Source organism: Lepidochelys olivacea (assembly GCF_965140295.1).
Source record: "Lepidochelys olivacea isolate rLepOli2 genome assembly, chromosome: 5".
Taxonomy (NCBI): Eukaryota; Metazoa; Chordata; order Testudines; family Cheloniidae; genus Lepidochelys; species Lepidochelys olivacea.
Window position 1 is genome coordinate 100,152,680 of NC_140415.1, and position 22,495 is coordinate 100,175,174.

The 22,495-nt window shown below is 41.2% G+C and overlaps 1 protein-coding gene across 2 annotated transcripts in view; it reads right to left on the bottom strand.

Moving 5' to 3' along the window:
* The window catches only part of MAMDC2 (MAM domain containing 2), a 104,232-nt gene that overhangs the window by 30,993 nt on the left and 50,744 nt on the right, over window positions 1–22,495 (bottom strand). For both annotated transcript variants that reach the window (XM_084627646.1, XM_084627647.1), the window contains exons 4-9: window positions 21,115–21,199; window positions 19,692–19,829; window positions 14,464–14,720; window positions 12,749–12,842; window positions 8,604–8,750; window positions 6,164–6,429 (exon numbers count right to left, since the gene is read on the bottom strand). In XM_084627646.1, the coding sequence (XP_084483772.1) occupies window positions 6,164–6,429; window positions 8,604–8,750; window positions 12,749–12,842; window positions 14,464–14,720; window positions 19,692–19,829; window positions 21,115–21,199 (987 nt within the window). The remainder of the gene's footprint in view (window positions 1–6,163; window positions 6,430–8,603; window positions 8,751–12,748; window positions 12,843–14,463; window positions 14,721–19,691; window positions 19,830–21,114; window positions 21,200–22,495) is intronic.

Here is a 22,495-nt window from a genome sequence, read left to right on the forward strand (position 1 = left end):
GATGAATGCACTATAAGGTGGGTAGAAAGTTGGCTAGATTGTCGGGCTCAACGGGTAGTGATCAATGGCTCCATGTCTAGTTGGCAGCCGGTGTCAAGTGGAGTGCCCCAGGGGTCGGTCCTGGGGCCGGTTTTGTTCAATATCTTCATCAATGATTTGGAGGATGGTGTGGATTGCACTCTCAGCAAATTTGCGGATGATACTAAACTGGGAGGAGTGGTAGATACGCTGGAAGGCAGGGATAGGATACAGAGGGACCTAGACAAATTGGAGGATTGGGCCAAAAGAAATCTGATGAGGTTCAATAAGGATAAGTGCAGGGTCCTGCACTTAGGACAGAAGAACCCAATGCACAGCTACAGACTAGGGACCGAATGGCTAGGCAGCAGTTCTGCGGAAAAGGACTTAGAGGTGACAGTGGACGAGAAGCTGGATATGAGTCAGCAGTGTGCCCTTGTTGCCAAGAAGGCCAATGGCATTTTGGGATGTATAAGTAGGGGCATAGCGAGCAGATCGAGGGACGTGATCGTCCCCCTCTATTCGACATTGGTGAGGCCTCATCTGGAGTACTGTGTCCAGTTTTGGGCCCCACACTACAAGAAGGATGTGGATAAACTGGAGAGAGTCCAGCGAAGGGCAACAAAAATGATTAGGGGTCTGGAACACATGACTTATGAGGAGAGGCTGAGGGAACTGGGATTGTTTAGTCTGCAGAAGAGAAGAATAAGGAGGGATTTGATAGCTGCTTTCAACTACCTGAGAGGTGGTTCCAGAGAGGATGGTTCTAGACTATTCTCAGTGGTAGAAGAGGACAGGACAAGGAGTAATGGTCTCAAGTTGCAGTGGGGGAGGTTTAGGTTGGATATTAGGAAAAACTTTTTCACTAGGAGGGTGGTGAAACACTGGAATGCGTTACCTAGGGAGGTGGTAGAATCTCCTTCCTTAGAAGTTTTTAAGGTCAGGCTTGACAAAGCCCTGGCTGGGATGATTTAATTGGGGATTGGTCCTGCTTTGAGCAGGGGGTTGGACTAGATGACCTCCTGAGGTCCTTCCAACCCTGATATTCTATGATTCTATGATTTGACCTTAATCTCTCAGTGCCTTAGTTTACCATCTATGAAATGGGGATAATATCCCCTCATCTCACAAGGGTGTTATGAAAATAAAGTCATTAATGTTTGTGAAGCACTCAGATGCTATAGTGATAAGCACCATAGAAAAGCTCATGAGGAAAATAATAATTCTGTCTTTATAGCAGGCTTTGAATAGTTTCCAGTAAATGAGGCCTGAGGCAATCCAGTATTTTGTTCTTTGTTGTTCAGTGAATAGCTGCTCAGTAAATGAGCACCATCCATCATGTGTCCTGAGTCAGACAGGGGCCCTGTCAAAAGAAATAGTATGTGATTGTGTAATTAAAGACTCTAATACATATGCATAAAGAGGCCAAATTAAGCTAGCACAGGCAACCTTAATTCTGACATTTTCTAACTTTTGAGTATTTGACTTTACAACCTTATTAACGTTCTTTTAACGTAGTTTGTGTGTGTAATATTTATATATACACACACGTGCGCCTCTGAAGGCATTAGAGATATGGTCTTCAATATGACAGGTTTCAGAGTAACAGCCGTGTTAGTCTGTATTCGCAAAAAGAAAAGGAGTACTTGTGGCACCTTAGAGACTAACCAATTTATTTGAGCATGAGCTTTCGTGAGCTACAGTTCACTTCATCGGATGCTGTAGCTCACGAAAGCTCATGCTCAAATAAATTGGTTAGTCTCTAAGGTGCCACAAGTACGCCTTTTCTTTTTGGTCTTCAATATGTTATTTGTCTAATCAACCATTTGTAAAACTATTTTATGTAAACTATATATGGCCATAGAGAGAGCTGTAAAGCAATGGATTCATTACAGAATTAAGACATTCTGTTGTTGGTCATTACTTATGTAGCAATGGCAGCTACTGCATCATCAAGATTGCAACACGGTTTCCACTATAAGCCCAATTTTGCCTTCCAAACAACAAAAAAAGTCGTATCAGCCTTAAAATGAGTAGGCTGAGTCTACGCTGAGGTAGGGTTTTTTCACAATTTTAAGTAAAATTGGATAAAGAGTTCCTAAATTATGACACCCTCAAAGTAGGTATTCTCCACAGCTCAAAAAGTCTCTGTGTGTGTGAGTAAAATAAACCTTAAATTTACAGGACTAACATTACTGAGACCTACTGCACAATATAAAAATTTAGCTGATTACAGGTCTACTTTCAGAAGTCGTTAACTTCTGGACATGTAATACCACTATAGAACATCTGCTCTACTGAGCTGAATATAGAACATCAAAGAACTGCTGGAGACCCAAGGTTTAATTTAAAAAAAAAAAAAAAAAAGCAAGCCTCTAGTCTTTTCCCTTGCAGAGATGTGTGTCCCTGTGTAAGTATATCAAGGGGAAAAGAAATACTTTTGCACATAAAAACCTCTCCGGGGAGTGACTGAGTGAGACTCTTAAGACTTGCCAGGAGGCCAAGGAGCCTGAGCCTTCAATTGCACATTGGGTTTCTCCCACCCCCTGCAGGTTTCAGGAGGCCCAAGGGAAGATAGGAATACTCCCTTGATCTCCTCTTTCTCCAGGTCCAGTTCTCAACCAGTCTGCCCCTGCCTACAGCCATCCTGGAAATTATACACACAAACTGTATTTTGTTTAGTTATTTGCTAATTAAGTTTTTAAAAGGTTTTTAAATACATTAATTACTAAACTTTTCAAACAATTTAAAAAAAATCAAATGAGTTTCTAAAGATTTTCCAGATAAATCAGATATTAAAAGAAATCAAACTGGGAGTATATATTTCTTCCATTGTCCTAGGAAGATTTTTATCAGCACCATTTTCCCACCACACATTTGCTATATATCTAATAGAAGTTTTGCATTGTTTTCCATATTAATCTGAAATTGCATACAAGAATCTCATTACTATTTATTGTGACTTTGCAACTATAGCAGCTACCTGACAGAGCCTGCTACTTTGTAGCTAAGGTAGAGACTTTCAGTGCAAAACCCCCTTTTCACGTGTTCATAAGGTTTTTTGTTTGTTTTTTAAATTCTTCTTTTGGGGTGTACTTGGTCTCCACCCAAGGAGAAGTTATTCCTAGAAAGTTTGAACAAAATAAATACCTTTAGCAATTTTTAACTATATGAAGGTAGGAGGAAAAAAAAAAAACACACACACACCCCACATTCTCCCAGTGTAGGAATGTTTTAAGATGCTAGTTAGCTTATACATAACTCAGAAATGGCTGAGCTTTAAAATCTGTCCATTTTATGTTTTTCTTGAGGTTTCACACATGCAAGGTAGTCATTTTTAGCTCTCATTTGAAGCAATGGTACTAAATACAGCACTAAATCAAATCTGTACTCTTTTACTCACACAAGTAGTCAAACACACAAGTAGTCAAAGTAAGCCCATGTGAGTGGTTAATGGGACTGTTTGCAGAGGAAGGAACTACTCGGGTAAAGATTTACTGGACTGAAAATTTTTTATTTTTATTTAGTATCATAGCTAGACACCGATGTAGAAAGTTTCACCATAGGCAGATTTCAGTGCAGAAGATTCCTTTATGCTTTTGTAGAGCTTGTGATCTCTCCAGGAAGGAAGAGATTCTACTCTGGATCTGGTAACATGGACAGTGCATTGCAGTACTCAACTGTCAGGGGAGCAAAGACAGAAATGATTGTAACAAGATCTACATCTGAAAGACATGGGCATACCCCTAATCATCTAGTGCAGATTGAAAAAACCATGCTGGCCTCACCTGCCACAAGACTCTTGCACTGCAAACCTGCATAACAAATGGCAGCTTGCTCCCTCAATTAAGAACATTAATATAACTCACCAAATCTTATAGTTTCTTCCCATCATCTAATGTCACCTTAGTCTTGTCTGCTTGAAGCCTCAGCCAGTTAGCCTTAATCCAGGCTCCAGTTACATACATACCATTCTATCACATTAGCCTGGTCAGATAAATCAAAGACAAAGCTGAGTGTCATCAACATATTGACAGAACTATAACCCATGTCTCCTCACAGACACGTTTTGCAGCCTAGTACGTACCTTGAACAGAGTAGTAGCAAAACACATCCTCATAGTACTAGGCACTTGTGCTGTGAGGGCTCTCTTATGCAGTTACACAAAGCTATCCCCAGTATCACTCAAAGGGGCAGAGCTAATCACAAATAATTCTATCTGCTACTTGTCAGGAGAATGGACATATTAGCACACTGATAGATCTACTGATGCCAATCAGCAGGGTACTGTTCTCATCTACTGCATGGGGAGTGGTGTCCTAAACCTATATCACCACTGTGGTTTCTGTAAAGTTCCCCGACCTAAAATTAGATTAGCTGGAGTCAAGGAAATGTGAGGCCTCCAAATATCAGCAAAGTTAGCCCACGAAATCCTGCATTTGGTCACTCAAATAGATATTTCATAGGTGCATGAAGCAGATGTCTGTCTGGGACTGGAACCCACATTTGAAATTGGGCATACAGTCATTGTGTGTGTACCGCACATACCAATGGTCCTCCACCTACACCTCTTTCTCCCTCTCCCTCTCTCTCATTGAATTAAAATTGACTGTTTGCTCAAAAGAATGGCAATACCATGTGGCAGACTTGTGAAGACAGGACCATCTTAGGGTTCAAACAGCAGCATCTCATCTTGTCAAAATTTTCAAGTCTGTACCACAACCTCTTAAAAAGTTTTAAGGAGCTCTGTAAAAGTATTTATGTAGGACAGGATCTATGACTGCCTGTCTCAGTTTCCTTCTGCATTATCATATTGTTCCTGAAGTTCAATTCCCTTCTACTACTGGTCACTTGTAGAAACATCAAAAAGGCATTAACATTGATAGTAAAATTAAACAGACTCTCCAAAATCGTGAGTGTCATCCATCTTTTTATGTGATCCAACATTTAGCCACTCGCAACTGGTCCCCCAAAATCTTTTGCACCATTTGCAATGGTGCTCCAAGGGTATGTCTACACTCTATCTGGGAGATGTGATTCAGAGCTTGGGCAGACACATCATGCTAGCTCTGTTTGAGCTAGCTCTCTAAATATAGCAGGACAGTTGTGGTGCCATAGGCATTGACTTGAGCTAGTCACCCGAATAGAATCCCACCTGATCCCCTGTGTACACACTCAGGTGACTATCCCAAGCTGTGACCATGGCCACATTGCTAGTTAACATGCTAGCTTGAGCAAAGCTAGTGTGTGTATGCCTTCCAGTGCTGGAAATCACACCCTCCTGCTGTCATGTAGATGAACCCCAAAAGAGGAACTGTGATAACTGATACAATGACTTCTAGACTGATTTTGATACCTGGGGATTATCTAAGTCAAATTAACTTTGGGGGGAAAAGAGAAAGGTAGTAGAAGTGTGATGACTGCTTGAGGGTTGGTGTGGATGGTTCTGAGAAAAACTTTGTTAATTCACCTATTTTTGGTACAAACTCTGACCAGATTCCACAAAACCTTCACCCATGTCTGTGAACTTGGACTGACTTCTGGGTTCAGGTTGAGACTTAGTTTTAGTCAAAACTACCAAGACAAATTCAGCAGTTTGAGCAGAAATTTTTGCTTTTGAGGTTTTGGGTTTGTTAAAACTGAAAATGAGAATGGCACCTGCAAACCCCCTGTGAAGCAAAACTAAAATTATACGTATATGGAGCCCATGAGAATCAAATCCACCGAGTTGCACACAGCTATAGCTGTAACTCACAGACTAAGGTCCTCCGGAATAACATGAGCACCAGGATTACTCAGATTGCAAACTTCTTGGGGTAGGGATTCGTTCTTCATTATCCATATGTAACGTGCCTAACATAATGCGGCACTGATTTTTGACTGATGGCCTGGAGGCACAACCTCAATAAACAAACAAACAAACTAATAGTAGAATAAACCTGCTAACAAGTGCCCTAAGATTCTGACCATCGCTGCAAGCTGATTGCCCTCCACTCCATCATTAACTTCACTGGAAGCTGAAGACTCTCAGCACCTTGCAGTGTTGGGCCAAAGATGATTAACATTCCCCCTAGAAGGGAAGTGAATGAAAAATCTCCGTCTACACCTTTGAGAAAAACAAAACACAAGCAATGCTGGTTGTTACCTTGCAAGGCATAGGCTTTTTGAAGGTGATTTCAGCTTGAGTCCAGACTCCCTTTGGGGATTCCAAGACAGACCAGATTTTCTCTTGAACCACGTGATTCTCCTCAAAGATATAAACAGCCAGGGTGTCGCTCATTTTGAAAAATCCATATACGGCATAATAAAACCGCAGACAATACTGCAAGTTTCCTGGCAGCGAGGGGCCATACAGACGTCCAATGTACCCAGGCTGTGAGGTAAACTGTGTGTTCGCCAGCAAGTAATAACCTGCAAAACAGTGCAATTATTGAGTCTTTCTAATAAACAATTCACAAAGCCTATTCACAGGTAAAAGAAGCTTTAGTCATTTCAGCAGATTTTGGTGCTAATGAGAGTTTCCCCTAGCAGGTTAACAAATTATATAAAAACCCTGTTTGTAGTGGTCAAATCAAAATCCTAAATAAACTCCCTGCCATTACAAATTTAAGACTGCACATGGCCAGATTCCAGTTTTCACTGGAGATCAACACTTTGCAGAATTACCTTTAATACAAAACAAAAAAACCTCAATTTTATAGCATCCTGCTGACTCCATTGGCAGCCTGACTCAATTTCAAGACTACCACTCCCTTATCGGAAGAGGTAATGCTAGGGCACTCAGCACTTTATTCACGGTCAGATTTTCACTGGATAGTTCATACAGAGGATGCAAGCCTCTCTGGCACATATGGTTGAATGGTGGTGAATGCTACACAAAAGGGTCTCTATGAGCAGTGTCAGAAACCACAATGTAAAGGATATTCCCAAAACAACCAAATATCCTGAGGCTCTGCTTTGGAGAGGTAAGAGCACCACTGACATGCAATTCTTGCTTTTTTAATCAGCAGGATGCTTGAATAGAGTTTATATTCATGTGCCTAACACCTCTCCTTATTAAAAAAGTTACGCAAAACTCCTGACTATTACAAATTCCTACAAGTAGTTCATTGCATGCTTTGAAAAACATTATGAGACAGATCCTCAATGGGCATAAATTGGTGTTGACTAGTGACTTGAATGTAGCTGCATTGATTTATATCATCTGAGGATCTGGCCCTATATTTCCATAGAGAAAGGGCAAGGGTTTTCCTGGCACTTGTGAGAGTGTAGTGATAGAAGTGCACAAGAATCCTCCCCTCTTGAAATGCAAAGGCCAGGCACAATTGTAGTCCATTTTAGGACCTTCACAGGGATGGTGCAGTGTACATGCTCCTTCTATATGACTGGGAGCTTGGGATGGTTCTCAGGGTGCCCACGACTTACCACCACCCTGCCTCAAGCAAGAGGGACACTTGTTTGTGCTTAATTAGGTGCCAGCTCCCTGATACCTCAGTCTGTTAGTTATCCTCTGGGTTATGGAATCTCTTACTTTGCCTTGCAGATTAACAGTACGTGCACCCCAGTCCCCAAGCCCCTTCAAAGTGTTCCCCTGCAGGGGTCAGCACCCTGTACACTCCAAGGAACATCAGGTTTGCTCTCCCCAAGAGGAGAGGGTACATACCAGCTTGTTCAAGTCAACTCAGGATCAGTTCTTGTATAATACCACAACACAGATATATTTATAGTGAAAATGATCATCAGTTGATTATCAACGATCAAGGTTTAAGAGATAATGTGTGAGAATAATGGAAACAGAAGGGTTACATATAAAACGAATCATAACACGATCCCTATAGACTAAGCTTACTTTAAGAGACTACTTTCTGTCTAAATAAATTTCTTACCCCAAATGTCCTTTGCATCATCATTTTCCACCAAGTCTCATCAAAATCCCATTTTTATGAATGTAATCATACTGCCTGGTTACTTCCTAGATGCAGGATAAAGGGGTGTCTTCCTCGCCTCCTGTACATACCCCCACCCCAAGTCCATTTTCTTTGCACACAGCTAGGCTAACCCCGATAGCTTGTTTTCCTTTCCTGTGTGCTCCTTTTCTGTTGACGCTCTATGTAAATAGCGCTTCTATTGTGTTGGCTTGCAATGCTTAATTTACATTTTGACAGATATGCATCTTACCTCCTCTCTGGAAGAAAACCTGTTTTCCTCTTTGATTGTGACAGATGTTAAAATATATTTTTAGTACATATACACAACTCTATAATCCGTACAGACATCTTGCAACAATTATGAGGATCAGTATGACATAACCTTTCATTAAAGGATGCACATGACCCTGTCTGGTGAAACAGAATGTACATGCCAGACTCAAGAGACACCTGTACTCTCTATGCACCCACTCTGTGCCCCCTTGCCAGCTGGCATTAACAGGTTCTTGGGTTACAGAGCTCCCTCTGGGGCAGTATCTCTCTGCCGTACCCCCAGTGCAGAGCAGTATGTCAATTGCATAGTCTGTTCTGGAATAAAGAGTAATTTAACCTTCATATCCAGTTGGACTTTTCCACTTAAAAGAACTTTCGATTTACCTAATCCAGTAGTGTGATCTCCAGTCCTATATGCATTAGGCTTTACTTTCACTCTGCTCCAGCCAGGGCCATCCTTGTGATCCTGATAAAAATGACACAGATCTTCCTCAAAATTGCAGCTTGCCTCAGCAGGATTGAAAGAAAATCCTGCAAAAAGATAAACATGCTCTGCTAGGAGGGGTACACTGTAATATGCATAAGTATTTTAAGAACAAGAATGCCAAAATGTATTCTGTTTTATCTCGGTTTGTTCATGACTAGTAATTGTGTGTATTGCAGAAGAGAAGCAGATACATATACACACACACTTTATACATATGGAACACAGTTTGAGGTCAGCCTGACTATCATTTTTGTATGACAAATAGATCCTATTTTCTTATATTTTGCCAAGGGGGGAAATACCTCTTTCACAGTCCCTATAAAAAAAATAAATAGGCAACAGACATCAAAAGAAAATAAAATTTCTCCTTCAGGGTGTAATGCATAAAGACACCCAGACATTTTTTTCTGTCTTACTCCATTCAAAAGATATCCAGACAAAAAGTGTGTGTATAATAATAATATTTAGATTTCCAGTGTGATAACCTTCTAAGACAAATATTTAAATTTTATTTATTCATTTAAACAAACCCTCCTTTCCTGAAAGGTAGGTAGGGGTAGTATTTTTTATTTATGGCTGACATCTGGAGCTTTGCTCAATTCACATTAGTATTGCATGTTTCACTGCACAAAGGAAAACATTACTATAAATGGTGTAATTTATTAAAGAGTTGAGCTAATCTCTTCATTCATGCTGAAGGCTTTTTGGTTTTCCTGCTGTGTGGAATTCAAAGGCCAGAGTTTTAATCTAAAAATATCTCCACCCGGCAGACTGCTTCTAATAAAAAACGCTTCTCTCTAAGATATTCACAGATCATTTGTACAAGTTATTGGGGAAAATCAACATATGGCAATCAGGGGATGTTCCTACAGGTTGTAGGTCAGGTCTATAGGAGCTCCATGATGGCCTGGCTCAGTCCTCCCTAGCATTACAGTACAGTAGCTAATACAAGGATTGAAAAGTCTGCTTGCTACTGCCAAGTAGGAGCTTTCCCAGAGTGAGCGTAATAAAAAAAAAAAAAAAAGGGGGGGGGGGGGTTCAGCCCTTGTAGAAGACTGAAAACAGATCAGCCCTAATGGCAACCAACCCTATTGCAGCAGCTAGAAGGGCAAGGGAGGGTTAATGTTTTGAAGATGCTACCCCTTACAACAGCTGGAAGACCCTGAGTAGAAAGGAAAAGCAGAAAGTAAGTGCTTCTCTTCCTTTCCAGTGGACAAATAGGGTTGTGGTGGCTTTAAATTTAACAGACACCTACGAGCCAGCTGTGAAAGATAGAGGTGCCAAGCAAGGTCCAAGAACAGCACTTGGAAAAAATCCCTGCACCCTGACTCTGGGTGCTGATTGAATTCAGCTTTTCATTAGGGCATTGGCCAGAAGAGCCAGGCCCCATCTTTTGAATCAGCCTGTGACTAGTAAGTTTAGTCCTCTGACTAATGGGTGGCTGATAGATTTTTTGAAGATCTGAGCTAATATTTGTGCACTTTTGAATCAGAATTCCTAGAAAAAAAATCAAAACTTAATGTCACTATTATACAGCAAAGGATTTCAGATAGAGCTGACACAGTCTCCTGGACAGCTGGAGGCAGAGAACCACTAAAGCCAAGCAGAAAGAGAATGCAATTTCAGAAGTACTCAAAGCAACTAGAGATGGAAATAGGGGAATTGGTGACAAGACTGAAAGGTTAAAAAGTAACTGAACATATTTCAACAAAACACCAAGAAAATTACTGGCATGAATTTCTCACACAGAAAAACTTAATGGGCCAAAATCAGACCTGGTGTAACTGAATGTAGCTCCACTGACAACCTAGAGTTCCACGCACTTACAGTGGATAAGAATTTGAGTCAGGATATTTAGAATAAACTGTATTGTGTTCTAAAGAGGTAACAGACTGTATTTAGCCCATCAAATAAACAACATCTAAAAGTTAAAATAGAAGAGGAAAATATATTATCAGTATAAGTAATAAATGGATCAAAGCGCAACATTATTGCAAACATAATCAAGAACTCAAAAAAATACATAAATCCCAAGCACAGACTGTTACATAAATGAGTAAAACCAGAACAGGAGGAGAGAAGATAGTTATACAAAAACTACATTCAATCAACCAAGACTGGTAGATTAGCAACACACATGGGGTCTCAGTCTTATGCCCTCCAGAGAATGCATCTTTAAGCTGTGCAGATAAAGTTTGCAGAGACCATGTAGAGATAGATGTAAAAAAGGAAGAAATTGCTTTCTACTAGATCAGTACAAAATGTTTTTTTCTTCCCATTTCAAAAGAATTCATAATTGTGACCAAAAAGAATGAATAGGTTTGATAGCAAATCATTAATCATTTTGTTAGAATGTTACTTAGCAACGAAAAGCAACATTCAAACTAAACAGTATCTGGCTAGTCCAGGGACAGACACTGTATCTGCCAAGGGCTGAATCCTGGCCCTAACTGCCCCGCAACAACAATCACATGGATCCATCTTGGTTCTGTTGTTGTGGAAACCTAATAAAATCCTGACAACACTCCCCTCTCAGAGGCAGCTCCATCAACTGAGGGAAGTGAGTAGGTCACATGACCCCAAAAGGTATCTTCTGACTTAACTCTGAAAGGGCATACCAGGCATGTGGGAAGATATTAACACTGGGACATGTCCTCACTGTGGGAAGGATACAGCCCTTGCCAGTCACCTGTGGTTTCTTGCCACCATGGCATCTTGTTTATTTAATTTTGGGCACTTGTCCCTGTCCCATGCTCCCTCAGAGGCATGCTGTACCAGCTTCAGTCTCTGTGGAAATTTGTTTAACCTCAGGGGAGATAGAATCACAGCATTCCAACTAGCTTTCCAGTTGCAGCATGGAGCATGCAACTTGTCTGAGAGGAAGGGTAGACCATTCTGTTTTGGATCAATTGCCCAAATGAATGACATTCTCTACATACTTCATAAAAACTTCCATGATTCCAAGGCCAGAAGTCTGACCTTCTGTATAACACAAGCCATAGAAATTCCTCTAAATAATTCCTGCTGAACTAGATCATATCTTTTAGAAAAACATCCAATCTTGATTTTAAAATAGTCAGTAATGGAGAATCCACCACAACCCTTAGTAAACTGTTCCAACAGTTAATTACCCTCACTGATAAATTATTTCCAGTCTGAATTTGTCTAGCGTCAGCTTTCAGTCATTATCTTGTTATACTTTTGTCTGCTAGATAGAAGAGCCCATCATCAAATATTTGGTCCTCTTGAAGGCACTTACAGACGGTGGTCAAGTTACCTGTTAACCTTCTCTTTTTTAAGCTAAATAGACTGAGCTCATTGAGTCTATCACTACAAGGCATGTTTTCCAATCATTTAATCATTCTTGTGGCTCTTCCCTGAACCCTCTCCAGATTTATCAACATCCTGCTTGAAGTGTGGACACAGTGTTCCAGCTGTGGTTGCACCAGTGCCAAATACAGAGCTAAAATCTTCTTTATTCCTACTCAAAATTTAAAATGCTGTGCTTTAGTTTTGAAGCTCTGGCAATCTACAGATTAAGGTCAGAAGGGACTATTATGATAATCTAGTCTGACTTCCTGCATAACTCAGGTCATAAAACCCAACCTAGTAATTTCTTCATCAAGCCCATCACTTCTGTTTGAGTTATAACACACCTTTTAGAATGATATCCAGTCCTGAATTCAAGACGTCATATGATGGACAATCCACCATGTCCCTAAGTATGTTGTTTCAATGACTAATAATAATAATAATTAATAATAAATAAATACCTAGTTCATATATAGTGCTTTTCCATCATCAGATCTCAAAGAGCTTTACACAAAGGGTAAATTACCCTCACTTCTGATCTGCATGTATCATTTATTCTACAATCCCATTTCATTTCTTAAGAGGAGGAACCCAGTGGCATTGCTAAATTGAGCAGGCTAGTATTTGAATGTCACTATAGTATATTCCAAGCAGTGAAATCTACAGACTGATAAAAGGAGGCAGAGGAAGGGAGAAACTATGGAAAGTAAATACCCAAAAGAATTCATACCTGTCTGATTGCTGCAATAATTTGGAGAGAAAGAAATGTCATCTAGAGCAACATAGCCTCCTTTGGCACTATTGAAAGCAACTTCAAAAATAACCTGAAAAAATAAATGGCAATTTATTACTTATCTATTGTGTATGTCACTACAATGTAGTAACACAACTTCATCATCTGGAATTCAGATTACTTAGGAAAAACTACAAAACCTCTTTGAGAGGATAGTGCAGGTATTGGCATTCCAAGGCCGGGATGGGGACAGAGGGAGGGTGTCAGGAATGGAATCTTCTTCCCATTCTGTGAAGCATCAAGAGTCAGCAAAGAATAAACACTTTCTACTTCCTATTTCTTTTGGATAGCTCTGAGGTTTAGAATAAAATAATAATAAATAAGAATAATAATAAAATATAGAGCTCAATTTTAGCTTTGAGAAATCGAGCTGTGTTAAGGGGGGTTGTGGAGGAGTAAGATCTAAGCTGTGGTTGCTGGAGGCATCCTATCTGAACAGGGAAAAGGAATAATACAGCCCAGAGAGTACACTCGGGTGCATTAGCTACCACAACTTTTAAAAGTGCATTTATTTTCAAATGAGATTGCAATGGGGTAGGCCAGGATAGAGGGCAGTAGTGCCTACTGGTCAGCCCTACCACTTGGCCCTTTAAAATGTTCAGAGGAGTTCAAAAGATACATGTAGAGACCTAAGAGTCCTGGGAATGAATGGTGCTCAGGGAAGGAATCAGAAGACCGTACCTTTAAAGGCCCAAATCTTTCAGAGAGGGCAGGGCAAGGAAGGGGTTAGGAGAAGGGGAGCAGTATAAAGGCTTCCTCCTCCATCAGAGCAGGGAGATGCTGACAGCAGAAGTCTAGCCTGACAAACCCTCCAGACTGGAAGGCTTACTAGGAAGGGTGTTCAGCTGAGGGAAGCTGGCACAAGGCCTTGCAACTGACTAATCTAAGGCAAGAGGCATGAGGCACACTCCCAGCTCCAAGGAGAGGGCTGAGGGGAACTCCTGTTCATAAGAGAGAGCTACTGACTGCCTTGAAGAAAGGGGCAAAGAATTGCTAGAATTGTACAGTCCATCTGCTGCAGAGAGGAACGAAACTGGCTTGTAGGAGATGCCTCCTGAGCTAGTCCCAGGAGAAACTGTGAGGAATCACAGAGTCAGTGCAGGGACAACAGAGCCTGCTGATCTTATGAGGATGCTGATAAGTGAAGCAAAGGGGAAATGGTGGCGGGATTAAAGGAACAGTCCTTAACTGCCTAAATAAGGTCCCCAGACTGGAACCCAGAGGAGAGGGCAGACAGGGTTCCCCTACCTCTTCCCTAGACCAAGAGGGGATGCTCAGGCAACAAAGATAAAAGAAGCCAAGAATATCAAGCACCAGATAGAGGCCAGGAGATGGATTAGAGTTTCCTATTTTGGGGACTGTTCTGTTAGCCCCGGAAGGGGAATGAACTGAACAGCGACCTGGCAGGAGGACTAGGCCATACATAACAAACCAACAAAAGGGGGTGCTAGACTGAAACAATCCCTGCAATGCCATACCTGGACACTAGTAGGCCCTCTGAAGGTAAGAGACATGATGACAGAGATACACATGTTCTATTTGATTTTATGATATAGTAGAGAAGAAGCGGTACGTCAGCAGCACTGACATATGGAGCTGCAGTGCAAACTGTGGAAGATATAGCTATACTGCACAGGTTTTGATTTTCTTACCTCCATTGGATATGGTGCATCAAAATCAACCTTTGCTAAACTCCAGTCTGTATTCATTGTACGGTCTATCTTCCAGATCTCCTCATAAAAGCCATTTATATCTCTCATATAGAGAGTAAAAACAATGCCGCTCTCCTGCTGAAGTTGGTAATAAAAGGATAAGCAGCCGGACATGGGAGTGGTTGTCTTAGGTGAGACCAGCTGGGCCACTTCTTGGAAATGCTTGACATAGATAGAGTCCACATACATGTAATGACCTAAAAAATATAAATATATATATAAAAACCCCTTAAATATATATAATGGTGAAAATGACAATTAAATAGATGTATCAATAGATGTGCAGAAATTTGATATGCTGCTTATCCACAACATATACATTGGATAACTACTGTGAGGGCCTCCTTAGAAATGCTAATAGTAGTAATACTCTCTTCACTTGACAAATTACAGATGCTGCCTCCCTTTTTCTTTTCCCCTCTTCTTCTTTTGGCACAATCCTATGAATAGCATATTGGTGAGTTGTGATTTTGAGAGACTGGGATTCCAGAGGTAAATAAGCCAATTGCAACCCTTACCTGTTGCTGTCTCAAGTCATTTAAGTCTTCAATTTTACCTTAAATTGAAAAAATCTGCTCTCCAAACTCACAACTGAAAAAATTCAAAGGACAAAAACTTACCATATCCCAGTCAGATTAGAATAAAAGAAGTAGGTTACTTCCTGCACACACATGAGGTAGATTCTCAGTTGTTGAAAATTGACATAGCTACATTGACTTCAGTGGATTTATGCTGATTTACAGCAGTTGAGAATTTGACCCTTTATATGTATTTCTGTTTATCTAAACAGCATATGCATATCTGTATATTTACATTCTCTCTTTCTAGGTCTCTGATGCACACCCAGAGCTGCCACAGTTAAAGGACATAAAATAATATATATTGATCAGAGATGAGGTTTATCATGGAAAAATATTGCTCAGCATGGTGAAAATATATATAACAGTAGAGTGAAATGCCACAACCACAGGCTATTTCAGAGCTAACATTTTAAGGTTTGTATGTTGGTTTGTATATACTTGTTGCTGGGGAGGTTCCTCATCTCTGTAGCCCAAATAATTAGTTGATATTTTATGAACTTAGAAGCTTTAGCTGTTGACCACTTCATCTTGGACTTTGAGAAGGGCTAATTTGGCTGTCTCTGCCTCTTTTACTAGTCTGGCAAGTTCCTGCCTCGCCACCAACCTCCCAACCTAGGTTTCATTTCTACTGCAGTTGGCTGAGGGCATTTTTGGTGCTTCATTGTTTCCATGCAGTGTTACCACTTGTCGCAACTTAATTTTCACTGTTTGTGGCAAGCTCATTCACAAATGGTGAAAGGTTCTCAACAATGAGTCACCAAGTGTGGGCTAGTGAAAGTGTAACATATTAAACTCAAGTTAAATTGGTTACCAATTGTTTAGCTGACTGGGGGCCAAGCAGTGTTAGACTGATACTCTGTACTCAACTCATACAATTGTGGTGGTAAAAGGCACAGCGGCATCAGTTAAGGAGGTGTTAACCATCACTTTTCATTTCCTGGTTTCTTGTTTTGTCACACACTTCACATTGTTTAAGATCTGAATTATAAGTCTTGCCTATTGCTGCCCTTAGAATGCCCTCAACTTCTTTTCTGTAAGATCAACAAGGAACTAAAAAGTCTGCCCTGTCTTTGCTAGTATAGTGTAAAAGAGGCACTTCAAGCAAAGTAGTGAAGAAAAGGCATCTACTACATAAGTTTTATGTACAAGGAGAGATCCGAAAGATCCTCTAAGCCTTTAAGTGCTTTGTGTTCTATGACCTAAAGAACAGAACCCTAGTTAAGTTAAAGAAATAAAAGTCTTCTAACTCCAGCTAAGTCAATGTCATATAAATGAGTTGTGTTTCATTCCCTATACTTTCTGCTCACTGAATTCCTCCATCCAATATCAATGATAAGCAAACGCTTGGAATATGTACGGCTCGGCATTACAAGGATGAAAAGGTTTCTGTAATTGGCAGCACGTTGTCATGTACCATAATTTTAAAATCCAGACAATGAGTTATTTCAGTATTTATAAATGTGGAACAGTTTTGTCCTAGATATAGTTGTGGGTGGTTTCTTTTTTCTTAAACAGACTACAGACCATAACAATCATGTTATAAAGATTTCAGAAAATTTTTCTTAACTTTTTCAAGTTATCTGGATCACTGATGGGTTTTAATCTCTTCTTTCATGTCTGTTTTTCCCCCTACAAATGATGACAGTCAGAACAGGGTCCCAATAGAAGATTTTTAATGCGTAAGTTTTACAGAGATTGTAAAACTGCATCATAGTCACTGCTCTAAACATAACAGCATTACGGTCTTTTGTTGTACTATCAAAATCAGTAGATCACATGAAAATCAATAAAGTCTGTTAAAAGGGCAAAAGAAACAGACAGCACTACGATTTGAATAGGACACCCACTCTATTTTTAGAGCACAAGTTAGGGTTTAACTAGCTTTTGCATTCACGTTCCTTCATTCAAGTTACACAGGTACTTTTTAATTTTCAGAATCTACAGCCAAAATTTGTAGAAGAGTTTGCTAATTTTGTGTGCCTCTGTTTGTCAATGCTCAACTCAAGATACCTTTTGCCTGATTTTCAGAAGTGCTAAAGACCTGCAAATCTCATTGGGGTTACATCTTGAATTCACCCAGAGACTAAAGCCGTTGCAAAATGCAGCAGTCTTCTCTAGTCTAATGTTACAACCAATAAAGGTGGTGAGAACAGATAGCGTGGTCTTGTTCCCTTGTAAGGGGCATATATTTAGAGCAGGAACCATTTATCAGGATACTAGTTCTCGGATCTATGTATAAGACATTCACTTGCTTTCTGAATTTTGGGCCAAATCCACATGGAAAATACATATTCATATGTTCAGCACAGCCCACTTAGAAATGGCCACTCAGCCTGGTATAATTTCTAATACCTGCTGAACAGAGCTTTTGGTAATACATATGGTTTTAAGGAGAATTCTATCTTTTAGCCTTTCTTACCACTGAGGGAGGAAAGTGAACTTTTTTCCCATGCCAAGTTCCTTGGATGTTTAAAAGAGAAAACACATCTTTTATATGTCTGAAGCAACTGATTCACAAACTAGATGTCTAATATTTACAAAGCAGTGTCCAAGAAGAAGTTTTTTCATATCAAAAGCAACTCAAAACTTCTACTTTTTCATTTGCTACAATTTTTTTTTTTTTTAAATTTGCTGTTCTTTCAGTGAGCTATAAGGCCCTTACATCTGCTCAAGTCTGGACTGGGTGAAGAGTGGAATGTAAAAGATGACAGGAACATGAGACTAGAGTAAAGGAGCACAATACAAAATGAGGAAAAGTTGCCATGAGAGCGATACTTAAGGCCTGATGTTTCAAAGACTTATGCACGTGCTCAGCTCTACACACTGTGAGCAGACTGCTCTTAAACCAGTGGCAGACTTAGAGTTAGTGGGGCCCTGTGCACAGCTTCATTTTTGGGGTCCCCACTTGGGGACCCAGCCATGAAAAAGAACATTATCCTCTTACCTCCCCCACCCTGTTTTTCATTCTTTTTTTCTTCATCCTCCTCCTATATTATAAGTAATGAGAAGTAAATGAAAATAAAGTGCGGTACCTTGATTGGGGCAGGGGCTTGCGTTCGAGCGGGGGGGTGAGTGGGCTCTGGGAGGAGGTTTGGGTGAGGGGTGCAGGCTCTGGATGGGGGGCAGGGGAGCAGTGCTTACCTCGGGCAGCACGGCTCCCAAAGTGACCGGGACACACACCCCTCTGGCAGTAGCTCTTAGCCAGGGGCAGGGGGTCTCTGTTGGCTGCAGTTCCTGGCCAATGGGAGGAGTGGAGTCAGCGCTCAGGGTGAGGGCAGAGTTCGGAGACACACACACGCCGAGGGGCTGAAGGGACATGCCGGCCGCTTCCAGGAGGAAAGCAGCATGGGAGGGAGGGAGGCAGAGCAGGCAGGGAGCCACCTTAGTCCTGCTGCTGGCATGTCTCTGCGCACCCCTTGAGGGCAGGGGAGCTGCCTCCTCCCCTTTCCCTCCTAGGGGCATGCAGAGATGTGCCAGCAGTCGGCCGCTTCCGGGAGTGGCGTGGGACCATCGGCCACGGCATGCAGGCAGCCGGGTCTCGGGGCAGGTTGTCAGATATTTATCCTGCATTTGGGGGGCCCCCTGTCTTTGGGGGCCTGGTGCCACCACATGGTGTGTTTCATGGTAAATCTGCTCCTGCTCTTAAAGCAGGCTGCTCACAGTGCACAAAGTGAAGTATGTGCATAAAATCTTTGTAGGATCAGGGCCTAAATTATTCAACAGACAAAAGGGCTTAGTCTCCTATTAATGCTGCAGATGCAATTGATTCCTATCATCATTGGTGTGTTACTGTACTTACATATGAAAGTTACCTGACCACTGAAAGTAAAACGGACCCAAAAGAGTGATGGGAATGAGAGAAAATGATGAAGACAAGAACTTAATGACAAAGAAGAAACAGGATCAAAGCCTTTAGAATCATAATAAGTATTTTCCATCACTAACATCTAAGTCATCTAGCCCATTCTCCATCTGCCAATGCAGGATTGTTTCTTACAGTATTTTTTCCAATACTTTGTCTATTCTTGTTTTAAATATCTCAAGCCACGTGACTCCCACATTCCAATGTGAGAAACTTAGAACAGGCAAGTATTGGAATGAAAAATAAATGGACTTTTTTTTTCCAGTCACATACAATATTAAGTAGTAGATGAGGGGAAATATAAAGAGAGCAAGTTTGAGAAAGAATTCGTTTCACCTACTCTGAGGTATTTACACTAGCTAGGAAAGGAATGGAGAATAGCTGGCCTTTACACCACCTTTGATCCCCTCAGCCCAGATCTGAAGGAAGTCGCCTCAGGAGAAGCAGCAAAAAGAGGAATTATGAGTAGCAAGGACCTGGCCTCCTAACTTTTTCTTAAAACGCAGCCCTTCCTTTGCACCATTATAAATGTCACAATATTATTCGCCAACCATTTATTTTATTTTTCATTGACAACAGGGTAAGCAAAAGTAAAGTCTTAGTTTATCTTTCGATCATGTGACCTGGTTAGGTCGGTTAGTTGCTACCACAATACAAAAGTTAAAAGTTAGATGCTTTTGTGGGCATAGATTATTATTAGTTTAGATAATCTACTTGTTGCTTACCCAATTCACTGTTAAATGTATGGTCTCTGGGGAAGATGGATTGTGAATTTCGAACGTTGCCTCCACCAACAAACCAGTTTACATTGGGGTTCCATTGGTTCATGAAGCCACAAAGATGATTTTCTTCAAAGTCACATTCTGCAATTGCAGATAACATCATGAAGATCACATATGTTCATTACAGAAGCACCAAGAAAGGCTATTGCTAAGCATCTACTTTATTGTCTTAGTAGAGACCACATGTTAGCCTTCTGCAATCTAAGAAAAAACACCTACAGGGCTTACTAGCTAGCCATCAAAGGAAGCAATGTAAACTGCCACACTACCATAGCCAATGACCCTTGATGTGTGCTATGAACTATTGTGTCACATCCTGTTCAATCCCACTTGTTCTTTTGACATTTGCTAAAGTATCTCACTAATTGCTGGAACTTAGCACCAATTAAAATATTGCAAATGCCAAAACAGGGTCTCAGTGTACTACTTTCTGACCCTTATCAGGTCTGTCAGACCAGAGCTCCCACTGGTGAACCACAGTGGGTCCAAGAGAGGCTGGAATGGGGCTCAGTGAAATGGGGTGTATGTGCAGGGAGCTATGGTGATGGGCTGGCTGGGCCCTGTAGTCACAGGCAGGTAGACAGGCTGGGGAGCATAGCTGGATAGCTGAGATTTATAGCAATGACTATTGTAATTGGAGCAGGGCTGGTAAAACAGAAAGGCCCCCCGTCTATTGAATGTCCATTGCAGAGCCAAACAGATGTAATGATTATTTTTAAACTTCATGTTTAAAAAGTAGCCTGCCCAAAGAAGAGTAAAGTATGCGTGAATTATCAAGCATGTGATGCTTGTGATAAGTAAGTTATTCAGAGCACAATAAAACGTTACTTTGAAATGTTATCTTTTAGTGTGTAACATATACACACAAGAATGGAAAAATGCGGATTCATCCACCACTAAATTTACCTAAAAATTTAAATATTTCCTGCTCATTGCAATTTTATTACTTTGGTAGGGATCTCTGGGAAATATCATGGGGAATTAAGGGACTTAAAATTCCTCCTTTACGTACAATCATCAACACAACTGTAACTATGGAGCTGCTCGGACATCTGCATAATGAAGCATGAATGGACAGTTAGTCATAGGGTTGCAGCTGTTACGTCCAGTACTTGCAGCAGTCTAGTTTTCTGAGTCCTACAGTAGATCTTGAATGTGCAATAAATAGCCCAGAAATATATACATTTAAGTGAAGCTCTCTCTCTCTCATAGAGACCTATATATGTGTGTGTATACACACACACACACACACACACACAGAGTTTAAATATAGTGAACTTTTTACATGGACTATGCTAGACTATTCTCTAATAAAAAATATTTTTTTGTTTTCATCTATGCACATGGGGAGAGGGATGGTACTTACCAATACAATATCCATTAGTTATTTTAATTTCAAAAACTGCTATACTGGCAGAATTATCTTGTCCCAGTACACCTTCCAGTACAATCTGGAAAATATAAACACAATAGTATAATTGAGTGCTAGTATTTCTGTTACTGTATATAATATCGAAACTTTAAAATTGTGATATTAGAGTAGCTAAATAAATGTAGCAGTCTTGTCCTGTGTTTAATCACTAGAGGTGCCCTTGCTGGGCAACAGAGAGGCCAAGGATGGAATGGGCATGGAGACTGTACTGCTCTCTTTCCTCTAAGTCAGCGCTAAAGCACATTGATGGATAGTGAGAGGAAGCCTGCATTTTACCCACTGTGTTATACCTGTTTTGCAGATAACAGACTTCAGACCCCTCTGTTGTTCATATGGCACCTTCAGATGCACATTAATTTACTATAAAGAGATAAAACACCCACAGATCCTCTCTCTCAAAACTTCACCATTATGGCTACCCTTAAGTAGCTGCCTGGACCTACTCAGCCCATCCTGACTCCAGCTTCCCCTGCGCTAATACTCCTGCATGGGAGGCAGCCAGTGGTGAGCTGGAGCCGGTTCAAACCAGGTTGCATGAACCGATCGTTACATTCTGAAGCCAGTTTAGAACCGGTTGTTAAACGGGTGGGCAAACTCTGGCCCGCGGGCCTCATCTGGCCCACGGGACCATCCTGTCCGGCCTGCCTGAGCTCTTGGCTGGGGAGGCTCCCCTGAGAATCTCTTTTTAATTTTTACTCACCCGGCGGCGCTCCGGGTCTTCGGCGGCAGGCCCTTCACTCGCTCCAGGTCTTTGGCGGCGGGTCCTTCAGTGCCACCGAAGACCCGGAGTGAGTGAAAGACCTGCCGCCAAAGACCTGGAGCGAGTGAAGGAACCGGTTCTTCAGCTTTTGGCAGCTCATCACTGGAGGCAGCTATGGCTGCAAGTGCTCCAGAAGCACATATCCAAAAGAGACATGTCTGAGCAGAATGGGAATAAGGCCATGACTCCGGCCCCTGGGCCCCAGCTAATGCTGGCAATGCAAACACTTAGGAGTTCTGCATAGTACTGCTGCTATATAGATGTATCAATGTGCCTCCCATTCCTCCTGAAGGCTATTGGGAAAAATTCATCTCTTAGGTATCTCCAGTGACTTGAACAGCATTACATCACAGATTAATTTAACCTAACATGTTTTACACAAGCATGGAACCTGCTCCTGCTCCCACTAAAATCAATAGAACATTTCTCATTTTCTTTCCTGGGGATAGGCTCAGATATAGAATTACCCCAGCTGCAGTACCACAGCTGGGGCAGAGCACATCCCTTCCACCTCAGCTCAGGCTCTTATGCTTGTGTGTATGCACAGTTTGGGGA